Below are 12,936 nucleotides of genomic sequence, written 5' to 3' on the forward strand. Positions count from 1 at the left end.
CTTGTCGAAAACGTTCACCTTCATTTTTTGGTGCCTTGTCGTTTTGCTGGTCTTTAGATGATGAATCTCGATCATTGCGGTACTTGTTCAACAACCACTCCTGTAGATGGCGACATTCTTCTGTATTGTGGGTCTTAGATTTATGGTAGCTGCAATATGCCTGGGCATCTTCTGATCCTTGACTGTTGCGAGCCTGCTTTCCTGTGGAGCGACTGGATGGTTGGTCGCTGATTTGATAATTGGATGCTTTTCTGCTCTTTCCATCTCTGTACGCTTTGTCATAATGCTGTCTAGGCTCGTTGTATTCGTCAGGCTCTTTGTCCTTTGAAGATGATTTTTTGGCGGCTGCGTGTTTTTTGCTGAATGCAGCTTTATCTTCTTCAATTTCGATGAAAGTGATAGCCCGATGGAGTGCATCGTCCAGAGTCTGTGGTTTATACTTCATGAGCTCTTCTCGGAATGGTGATTCGTGCCAAAGACCATTTCGGAGTGCGAGGACTGCTGCTTCGTCGAGTACGGTGATGCGAGAGACTATGGCTCTGAATTTTTCGATGTACGAGCGTAGTGTCTCCGTAGGTTCTTGGGCTAGGGTCCATAAGTCGGCATTAGTTGCATTCTGTTGGATAAACAGCGAGTAGTGTTTGAGGAAAGCCGTTGAGAGTTGATTGTAGTCGTCGATAGAATGAGCTTCGAGGCGTGAGAACCAACCGAGGGCGAGTCCGCTTAAATTTTCCACAAACAATTGACAGAGACCGGCGTCGCGTTCTTCTGGTGAAAAATTGGCTCTTCCTGTTGCGATACTGAAAGCAGTGAGGTATTCTCTTGGATCAGATGTTCCGTTGTAAGTCGGGAGTTTGATTTTGTTCTTCTGGTGTCGGACAGGAATACTAAGGAGACGAGTTGTAAAAGGTGTATTCTGGGTCTCGCGAAGTACACGATCGATCTCTGGTGCTGCGCTGGTTGCCTGATGGACTTTGGAGTTCATGTTTTGCAGCTGAGCCCTCATTTCTTCAATGTCGTCGTCTCTGTGTTGGGTTTCCCTGTTGGTGATCTGCAGGGAGGTAGTGTTGTTGTTTGGGCGCTGATGTCTGGAGTCGATGATTGGTGCTGAAGATTCATTCATATGAGTCTGATGTTGTTGTCCAGAACTTGCGATTGGTGCATGTAGATCATTGGCTTGGGTTGATCGGTGCTGTCCTGAACCGGTCGCTGGTGTTGGTACATCGTTGAAAAGAACACGCTGGAGTCGTGGAGTGATCTCAACTTGTTGTGATCTTGGTGCGCCATTCTCGACAGACTGGAGTTCGTTGATGCGGTTGTTGCAAATAATCTGAGAATGCGCGAGGTCGTCCAAACGAGAATTCGTTCCTCGAGCGAGCTCATCAATCCTACCGAGAAGTGTTTGAAAGATCATGGAGATGTCCGGCTGGGTGGAGTACGTCGTTCTCGTGTTAGACATGGTGCCGGCTGGATGATGTGAGATTGTAACTGCTGCTGGTAGGGCTGAGGTCGTAACCATAGATGGTTGGGTTGAGGTGTTGGCTTGATGGTCCGAGGTTGCCAACATTGATGGCTTCTCTGATGTCGTCGCCACTAGTGTCGAGATGTTGGCTGTATGGTCCGAGATTGTCATTGCAGCTAGTTGTGCGCTAGTCGCTCCAGGATGGTCAGTGGTTGCCGAGATCGGAATGTCTTGTTGCGATGTGGGTTCTGTGACCGCCGAGCTGTCTTGAGGTGAAGAAGAATCCCCTGCCCCACGGTGGGCGCCAATTGTTGTTTCCATATCCGGTCGGTGATGTAATATTTATAAATGATGTAAAGGGGTGGAGATTTTCGTATTAATAGTCAAGAATAAACAAGCTCGGTCAATTACAAGAACTAAAGATGCTCGTCTAAACAGTTCGTCTAAACAAATATCTTTCTATTTTATGGTTTGAGGTCGTCTGGGCCGAGCTCGCCTAATGGTCGAGGTCGTCCAAGACTGTCTGTGATGAAGAGGCGATGCTCTCCTTTTCTGTACTTTCTGTACTTTTCTGTACTTTTCTGAGCGTCCTTTCAATGATTCTGACGTCTTCTATTTATAATGACGTACGTTTTGTCTTCTAGCGAAATCATCAATTGTTGCTTAACGGGCCGAGCCTGATTTTGGGCTTAGCTCTTAATGGACTGGTGCTAAGCCCATCTCCAACAGGGGAGGCCGACGAGGGCTTCGAGAGTCTTTGTTTGTCAGCGGGGCCTCCTCTTTCCTATGTGGTTCGGTCGGTGGTGGCAGCATATCCCAGCGTTGTGGGCATTGTTGTGTTCGTGGTGGTGTTGCTTCACTAATGTTTTGCAGGTCATGGAGTGATTATGGAATTGGCTAGTTGCGGCTGTCTCGTGTCCGTCTTTTTTTCAATTTGGTCTAGAAGCTTTCATTGGTTTCTCGATTAGTTGGTTCAGCAATATAGAAGTTTGTTCAGTGGGTTTGGAGCAATTTTCACTGGGTATGGCCTCTAAATCCTTATTCTATATGTGTTTATTGTCGGTGAAAGTTATGAGTTCCAAAGAGATCACTCCGGAAGCTAGCTATTCCGAAGACGACTTGGGAGTTCCCCACATCCAAGGCAATGAGGAGAACCTCATGGTCTCAGGATCACCGTCTACGGCAGAGAACATCAAATGGTTCCAAAAAAGTTAAAAATGGGTTACCTAAACATGTCGGTAGGGTTTAGTGGATGGACTAAAATAGCTTTGTAATACAACTTATGAGCTTTTGTTCAATCTGCTCTCGTAAGTGGATCGAAAATTCTCGTTCTGAAGTTGAATTAAATAATATATATGTTTTAAAAAAAGTAATGGAGGATATAAAGCAAGCAACAAGTATTTATGTTTACCCCTACTAATTGGGAAGATAATTTACGTGTCAAAAAATGTACTCTCTTTTTCTGATTTTGTCAGAGAGCAAGTCTATGTCATCTGCTACGTCACATGTCACTACAATGCTCTAGTGATTTACTGATGTGTTGCATAATATTCTGGGAGACTCATTTTCTGGTCAAACAGTTTGCTAATACCTTTTTGATGAAATCTGGATTTGGATAAAAATAATGCTTCAGTTTTAAAAAAGTAATTACAGTCTACGGAGTGTTATCAGTTGAAAACTTATTTTATAACTATAAATCACCTCCTCGCCTTTGTCAGTGGAATCGTAACTACACTATATATACTAGGCCTGAGAGATATTTGATCCGCATCCGATCCAAAAATCCGGATATCCGGAGGGGCCGAATCCGGATCCGGATAGTAAAATGTTGGATCCGTCAAAGCCGGATCCGGATCTGGATATCTTAATTTTTTTAGTCCGGATATCCGGATCCGTAAGTTTTATTAATAAATATTTCAAAAATAGTAATATTTATATATAAAAATTAATTTTATTTAATATATTTTCATTTTATAATAGTATATAAATTTTATGTAAATTTTGTAATATTATACATAGAAATAATTAAAACCATTATATATTTTTTTATTTTTAAATTTTTGTTAATATTTTATATATATTAATATTATTTTTTATTTATATTAAGAATCCAAATCCGGATCCGGATATCCGCCGGATATTACAATTTTTACAAGAATATCCGACACCCGGATATCCGAGAATCCCAGATCTGGATAAGGATAATAAAATTATGGATCCGCCGGATAAAGATCCGGATCCGGATACCTTAAAATTGTCCGGATATCCGATCCGTCTCAGGTCTAATATATACCACCTCCGGATAAATGTAATAAAACATCATACAACCTTTTCCATATTTTTTTTGTTTTGGTTGGAACTTTTTTGAATATTCTTCTTGTGATGAAATCTCCTGCTGAATCAAATGGGTGAATATAAATATTGACAATCTCCGACTCACCAATCTAAACCAACACCAACCCATAAGTGCTCTTAGCCTTTGACTTCATTTTCATATTTTACTCCTTTCCTTTTCTATCAGCTTATTGGATTTCATGAATCACCCCTCCTCGTCCATTATCATTACCTCGTATTATTAACTCTCACTCACTCACACACACACATAGTATTATAGTATGTGCGCATGCATATATTATATACAATATGATTGGATGGATAGGGACGGCCAAGTTAGAGATGGTGTAAGTTTTGGTATTAAATTGTGCGTTATCGATGTATTAAGTATTTGTGCGTTATCGATAATTGTTTATAGGAGTAATAATTAGCACTCAAAGCCGTCGTCCCTTATCGCTCTTTTCGATGGACCAATGTAAACTATAAAAGATTCTTATCTTTCTTACCTTGATGATGTAATTACCGAAAACGATCGTATAAATAGATAGAACTTTATCCTCAAGCTTCGCATTTAGGGTAATCCACATTCATTAATTATATCTTGTTTTAAAAGATATCTCAGTCTTGTTTACTTTTGTTCGTGAAGTAAATAAATGTTATATGTGGTGACCTAACAAATCATTGAGTGTTTAAAATGGATGACCGCATGTGCATGACTGGGGACTGAATGCATATTAACCACAACGATATATTGTTTTGGTATAAAATCCATCCTAGAGACAAGGTCACCTAACACATCAAGTGTATAAAAATGGATCGCACATGAGTCTATATAGAGCTTGGCCAATTTTAGGCCCTAGAACAACAAGTATATAGTAAGATGTTAATGTATTAAATATGTGTACTATACCGTAATGCGACGATCTTTAGCAATTTTAAATACTATTCAAAGCACCAATTTGCATTTTCCAGGTCGCAAGAGTCACTTGCTAAGCTGGTCACAGATTATAATATAGTAAGTATTATAGATGTTTTTGGTAATGAAGTAAAAGTAAAACGAAGGGCAATCGAGAAAACCTGTCGTCGGCGACAACTCACGATTGCACTTGCCATAAGCACTCAAGCCCCTAAGCTAGCTAAAGCAACCTCCACTACCATTACTATAAACTCTTCAAATAAATCTCTATAAATAGAAACACTCATGAGATCTCTTATTTCCTCATATACACTCATACACACCACGTTTACTTTCAATTTCAGTCTCCCTCCCTCTCCCTTTCTATTAACTTTCTATATAGAAATTAGTTCCAGTGTTATTGTAACTGTAATGGCTAAGTTATGCTTCTCGCTATACTTCTTGGTGTTTCTTCTGATAGCCTCAGCCGCCACCGGAAGCCGTCCTCTTGAGCAGACTCCGGCCGGGCTGAAGGTGAGAGATTTAAGCCCTTCTACTAAGGCTACGAGCAAGACGGTGGTGGATGGTGAAGCTACTGGTGGAAGCGGCATCCAAGGAAAATCTCCAGAACGTTTAAGCCCTGGAGGATCTGACCCACAACATCATTAGTTATTTAGGGTTTCCTTTATAATTAAGAGCTGTTCTCAATTTCTTTGAGATATGTATTTCTTATTAATACCTTGTTGCAATGAATCTGTTTTCTATCTTTTGTAGTAAAATTGTGAATTTGCGTTTGTAAGATTATTACAAAAGTATAACAGATTTATCGATATATTATTCTAAGTTTCGTCATTGTACACTGGATATTCTAAATTTGGTTATGTTTACGTTAGATATTCCATATTAGTATATTTCGTTATGTTTCGACTGCAACAAGGACTGCATCATTATTATCATTTACCTTTTCTATTTCTATATATACTACTTTGTGCCTTTACAATATCTATAGCAATGCAAGGTATTAGGTTGATTTTGATGGTCGTCCTGCATGTATATGCGATGCTGTCTTATGATTATATAGTGTTTATGTCGATTGTGACTAGTCTGATGAAAAGCAAAAGCAAACAGACAAATACATCTAACTTTCAACATAATAAAAAGTCCAACAAAATACTTATTCTTTTGTTTTTTTTAATCGGCATAGCAGTAGAAATGGAATGAAAGTACGTTTAGATGTGGTCTCGATGGCGCGTGCATAGTAGAATTTCATCCAATATTAGGTCGCGTTTAAAATTGATCGTTATAAGCTTATCAAATACAAGATTAATCTGTTGAAGACAATGAAATAAAGAAAAAAATGAAATAAACAAAAGTTACTTGGCTGTCAAGAAAAAAGAGTTACATGGTGCGTAAACCCTTTCTCAAAAATAAAAGCTACATGGTGCATGCAATCTTACATTCACATCTGGTTTCTTAACTGAAAGGAACCTTTTGTGATTAAAAGAAGCTTCTTACACTCATTTGATAGTAAATCCTTTAATAAGAAACAAATATTTGATACGTATATTAAAATTCCTCTGATTTCTTCTTATGATTAGATCGTCTATTGTTTAAGTTTGGTAAAAGAAACAATCGTAAAATCAATATGTGCTAACATTTTTGACCAAAAAAAATATAAGCTAACTCTAGGAAGTTGATTTTTGAATCTATTATGTGCTTTACGTCTTACGATTAAGGTGAATAATTTTTGTTTAGACTTTTTTTTGTTAAATGTATGATTAAATAAAAGAAAATATCGCAAAATCAACAAGTTATAACACTAGGAAGTTGATTTTTTTTTTTTTTGAAACTGGCCTTAGGAAGTTGATTTTTGAATCTATTAAATGCTTTACGTTGTACAATTAAGGTGAATACATTTTTGTTGAGAATTAATTTTTTGTTAATTGTGTGAATGGAACAAACTTGATAAATATATGTGAAGTGATGTATTAGTTATATGTGAAACTGATGTATTAGTTATATGTGAACTGATGCCATTTACAATTTTTCTAATTCACGTTAAAATTCAAAAAATTAAATTTCAACACGCAAGAATATACTCTCTCCGGATACGAATGTATGATGTTCTATCTTTTTATTTTGTATACAAATTTATGATGTTTTGAGATATAATTAATGTATTTATCTTTAAAATTTAAACATAAATTAAAAAGTAAAATTATGAGTGGTGAAACTTTATTGATATAACCAAAAAGTAATAATTAAAATAGTGTATTTATTGTTTCTTTGTATGTGTGTAAAACCTTAAACATCATACATTAAGGAGTATATGTTTTGTTGTCATCAGCATAAAAAAATATACATATATATATATGTGTGTTAGAATCAATCTATATATGGCTATTAAGTTAAAGATTCGGTCCATCATTTTTTTAGTGACAAAATTTATCGAAAGGTGTGTTTGTATTTGATTAATTATATATATAAGCTTTACAGTAAACCAAACAACTAATACTATGATAGGTCATGAGTGAAAAGTCAGATTCCGATGAAAATCATACCGTATCAATTTTCTAAAATAAGATTAATTAACCGCTAACAATACACTATTTTATCAATCATTTAAAAACAATATGGAAAATTCCACCTAAAAGTCGACGAACGTGAAAACCAAAATGGTGATACTCGGCTGAAAATGGCATCATATAATAAAGTCTTTTTATCAACGAACAAAAGACGGCGAACGTGAAGCATTCGTGTTTTACTAAAAGCAAATCGTATTTTTATAAATAACGCCAAAAACCAATGACTTATCACACGACCCAAATGTGGAGCCCATCTGTGTATAGTTGTAATTCTTTTCTGTTTAATATAGATTAATATCATCCAAAATAAATAAAGCATCGTGACCTTATAATTTTGTAAACATACGCACGATTGGGATGTTATATAAATCTTAAGAAATTAAAATTTATTGTTTAATATCATATAAAGTATATAATATGATAGTGTGGACATCAATTGGTATAGGCTTTAGAATTTAAATAAACCTGGAATATATTACTAAGCACAAATATTAGTAGCCATGCCTTTGTAGTATATACTTTATAGGGTATACGTTTGTGCATAAAATATCTATATTGGGAGGTTATTAAGTGAGTATCACACTATTTATTAGAAAAACAACAATAAAAATATATAGAGAAAGATAGTAAGTGTTTTTAAGATACTCAGGAGAACTTCGTAATGTATTTGTCTCTCATAAATTGATTCGATATGTTTAAAAATTTAAGGGAACCTTAATTTTATACTTACAGTACTATATTAGAATAATATATTTGTTTGAAATACTCTATATTTCATGAATGAAAATCCTCTAATAAAATAATGCAAAAACAAATGAGTTATAAGCAATTTAGGAATTTACATCGCTAAAAAGTATATTCTTACAATAAAAGTCAAGATATATAGCATAATAGTTTGTTCATGCGTCGTTATTATGTCACCATCCATATTCAAATTGGATATAATACATTTTGACGAAACAGAAGAAAGAAATAATTACTATGGTACGACTAATCTGCAAGTTGAATAGAATAAATACGAATCAGAATATTCAATAATCATTACGAACCAGAATATTCGGACTTAAGATTATTTAAGCATTAATGATCGATGATGGGAGTATCAAACTTTAGTTGATGAAAATATAGACATCAAGGAACCAGAGGCAGCAAATCGGTTCATTGTGCTAAAGTGGGGACCTTTCTAGTGTGCATTAATTCTAAATGAAGAAATAGAAGATTGATTACCTAAATTTTAAAAGTAATTATTTTTTTCTTAAAAAGAATAATAGAAGTTGGTCATATATATGTTATAATATGTCATATTATGATATTTAAATTCAAATTCCATTCTCACGAGAATTTTTAAAGGAAAATATTTTTTTAAAGGAAAGTATTTCCGAAACTCGCATCCTTTCAAAGCATCTAAAGTCTCGAAACCTTCCTATGGATGGAGAAAAATTATAGCTGCAAAAGATCTGATAACTAAAGAATTTGGACGCACAATCGGAACAGGAGAACATACACTCATATGGCATGACCCGTGGCTACCAGATAGGATCACAAGATCACCTATTACGCCACAAGTCTATGATCCTAATATGAAAGTCTCTGATCTGATCGATCCAGTGAAGAAGGATTGGGATTCTACTAAACTCAAGGGCTTTCTAGACCCACACGACATTCCAATGGTGCGAAGTTTACACCTCAGTAAAAACCTCATTCATGATGGATGTAGTTGGAACTTATCGATATCAGGCAAATACTCGGTCAAATCGGTATACATGCTTGCAAGATAAAAAAAATAAATAGCAAATCTGATTTCCTTAATCAGCTACCGTCCCTTCTATATTATTAAAACAGAAGTACAAATATAAAATAACCCTTAGTTTTTCAACTTATTTACAATGGTATGCCGCTGAAGTTATTAATTAACCTAACTTTTAGGATTTTTTCTCTTTTCCTCTTTAATTAATACATTTCCAAAATCAAATTCTAACTAAAAAATATGGCAACAATAATTAATAAACCTAGCTTGTAGTATTATTTGTCTTTTCCTATTTTATTATACATATGTGTGTTTGAAAATAATTAATTCCATATATACATTTCGTAATTACATACATTATATGGTAATTATTTTAATAATTTCACATATACATAATAAATAGTATACAACAATTTTATTATACATAATCATAAAATTTTGATCCACAGTTTATACAACAATTTTATTATATATTATCATAAAATTTTGATTCATAAAAAAATAAAAAATACATTTGTGTGAATTTACAGGTCATATTCTAAATAAATAAATGATATAACTAAGGGTTTACATGATAAAATAAAACTACTCAATATAAAATATAAAATTATTGTGTTTAGAAATGTCATATTAAAAAAAAAATTAAACGGGTAAATTTTAAAATATATATTATCACTTATACAAATAAATATTCATTTATAAAAAAACTAATACGCGCGTAGGTGCGCGGGTCAAGCTCTAGTAATCGCTTAAAAGAATGGAAAGTTATAACTTGTAATAAACTCAGCCATTTTCTATGGCAAATTCTGTTTGGAGCAATGGCTATAAACGAAAGACTTATCAAGAGACACGCTGGGAATGACCCAAGTTGCCCAAGTGGGTGTGCAGAAGAAACAATTAACCACACGATCTTTACATGTACTCCTGCAATGCAATGTTGGGTCTTATCTACTATTCCATCATCTCCAAGGATTTTTGCTTCACAAAATCTATACACTAATATGGATTACTTTCTTTCAAGGACCCATAGTGAAGAAATTATAGAGGAATCAACCCGAGATTTTTCTTGGCTTATATAGTATATCTGGAAAGCGCCTAATGAGAAACTTTTTAATGGTCGGGACTTCTCACCTTTGGACACAACAGACCTCTCTGTACAAGAATGCAATGCTTGGTATACTGCCAATCAAGAAGAAGATCTGGGTGACCCCGTCATTTAATGCCTACCAGGGAACCATACGTAGTTACCTACATTCACCTGCCGAGTGGATGGATCATGGAAACATGATGGAACCACAAGTGGAGTGAGATGGATCATCCAATTACAAGATGGTTCAATTGATCTCCTCGGCCTCCAAGGTTGCCACAAGTAAATATCGCCTATACATATAAAACTTAAGAGTTTGGTATGGGCTTTGAAGGGTTTTTCTCGTCACCAGTGTTTTTGCAACCATTTTGTTACCAATTCTCAAATTAGTCAAAATGATAGCAATTTATGACGACTGATCAGCTTTTGCAACTAAACTTAGTGATTTTAAAACTTTCTGAGAAACCTATCAAAATGCCAAGTGGTATATCAGGCCAGAGTCAGTAATACCCAAGCGGATTTTGCAAGACATGCTCGTACCAGAAATAGTGTTTTCTCTTATGTGAAAACGTTGGTTGGATTGATACATGCAATTTGACTTTTGGAATACGTACTTAGATTTATCTTCGTATTCTCAAAGGTATTTAAATTCAACTACTTGTAATTATAATGAATTTGAATAAGTTTCATGTTGCAGTTTTTCTATAATATACGGATAAATACGATAGACAATTCATGCATCATATCTATAACTAAGGTAATCTAGTAGTAAAGATTTGGTCCATGACACAGATCCGTCTTTACTAGGTTCACTTTTTATATGAAATAAAGTTAATGTCATTTTGCCGGTCTCTGTTAATATTTCAGTCCATATAGTTTATACTGTTATGATAACATATGATTTAACTGTCTATAGCATTAGTCAGAAGCTATACTACACTCAGATAATACAATATAATATGTAGTCAACTATGTAGTGTTAAGTGCATTTTACATAAAACTGCGACATGACATATTAAAAATACATCATATATGAGATAGATAAAATTCCTAGACGATGCATCTTTTATAAAAAGAGTAACTTCGCATCCAAAACTATATTTTTTGAACATAAAACTTCGGAATGTAAAACTTTTAAACCTTAACCACGAGATCATGAAAGTTCCACTAAACAAATACCTATAGTATTCAAATATATATTTTTGTAACTTTAGTTTTAAAATATTAATCCTCAACTATACATAGCATATTATATCAATAAGAAAGTATTGATTAAATAATTAACTACATCATACATAGTGGATTTAAATTATTAGTAAACAAGATCCAACTTTATAATATTTTTTCCTTTCTCACTTTACTAGCACCTCAACTGAATTTCTTATATATTTTAGAACGTTTCTAACAATGTACATTTCTATATTTTTTCTAAAATAAAAATTTCTATTATATATGTATATTTACTCTAATGTATGATTATATAATAAAGTTTTTAATATATATTTTAGACGAAAAAAATGTATAGAGAAATGCTATGGAGATAAAAATAACATTTTTCTATATTTTCTACTAAAAATAGAAAAAAATCAATTAGAGAAAATTCAACTATAATAGAATTTTTATATTTTAAGAAAAAAAAAATTAAGGTGGGTTGTTGTCTTGTGGATAGTCTTAATTGTCGAGTCACGCGTATATTCGACAAAAAGGAATTCCCTCCAGATTAAACTGGATTTTATCATTAAGGCCCATATATTTAGTAAATGCCCATAGGTTCTGACATCTGAGAGATAGAGCTTGCTAATGGAGAAGGTTAAGCAATGAAGATGTTTAGAACATAAAATGGTCTCAACCAGATAGACGAACTTGGTAACTACGCTATCTCTTACAAAATATTATTTCTTTCACATTTTGATGCTATTCTAGAACGGATTATTTTCAGGAACTTTGTCATACAAAAACTTACAAAGTCGCTTCTAGAGAAGAAAAATCAAGAGGTCTCCAAGTAACAAGGTGTTGCAGAAGATTCAGCTTCATCTAGGTCAACATCTCCACAAGTAGAAATAATCGTTGCAAATATATAATCATCAACTTCAAATCTTGCTGCCTCCATTCTATACGTTAGCTTCAATTCTTTCCCTGCAAAACCCATTCCTTGCCTAACCCATATTATCATGGCCTTCCATGAAACCAAGTTCTTCTCAGGCATACTGTCAAATACTCGAAAAGCTTCAGAGACAAATCCACATTTATGAATCAAAGCACTTCCCACAAAGACATTTGACATTCTTCTCTCCAATGGAATGGATCGATCTCCCGATGAGAAGAGCTTCTGAATTAGCAATAGCGTCCTCACCATAAACAAGAGAACTCTCTACAATGAGATTTCTCCACTCTGTCTCCCAAGCTGAAACTCTGATCTCCTATTACACAAATTTAACAAACAAACAAACAAACAAACAAACAAACATCCTCTCGTCAGTGAAACAAATTCCATGTTTCACATAATCCTCAAACAGCGAGAAAGCCTCGTCTTCAAAACCGTACTTCAAATACCCATCAATCATCGCAGTCTACGTAACTGTGTTTCTCTCAGGCATACTGTCGAGCACTTTACGTGCATAAAACAAATCACCAATTCTCACTTGATTGATCGTCTAAACACTTCAACAACATCGCGTGAATCCTTTTAATGAGTCGCATCCCGCTTGAAGACTGTAGCCACTCCGCGAGCAGAGAAAACGAACTCGATGGATCTTAATGATTCACATTCTCTTCGGAAAACACTAATCGGTTATCGGTGAAACCCAAATCGAAGATGATCTCTTT

General features: G+C 34.6%; 1 protein-coding gene across 1 annotated transcript; it reads left to right on the plus strand.

Moving 5' to 3' along the window:
- Window positions 1–4,567: 4,567 nt before the first annotated feature.
- Window positions 4,568–9,324, plus strand: LOC106374849 (CLAVATA3/ESR (CLE)-related protein 2). Its single transcript, XM_048745487.1, has one exon. The coding sequence runs from the start codon at window positions 4,998–5,000 to the stop codon at window positions 5,358–5,360; it is 363 nt and encodes a 120-aa protein (XP_048601444.1). The 5' UTR covers window positions 4,568–4,997; the 3' UTR covers window positions 5,361–9,324.
- The last annotated feature ends 3,612 nt before the right edge of the window (window positions 9,325–12,936 follow it).

Source organism: Brassica napus, chromosome C1 (genome assembly GCF_020379485.1).
Source record: "Brassica napus cultivar Da-Ae chromosome C1, Da-Ae, whole genome shotgun sequence".
NCBI lineage: Eukaryota > Viridiplantae > Streptophyta > Magnoliopsida > Brassicales > Brassicaceae > Brassica > Brassica napus.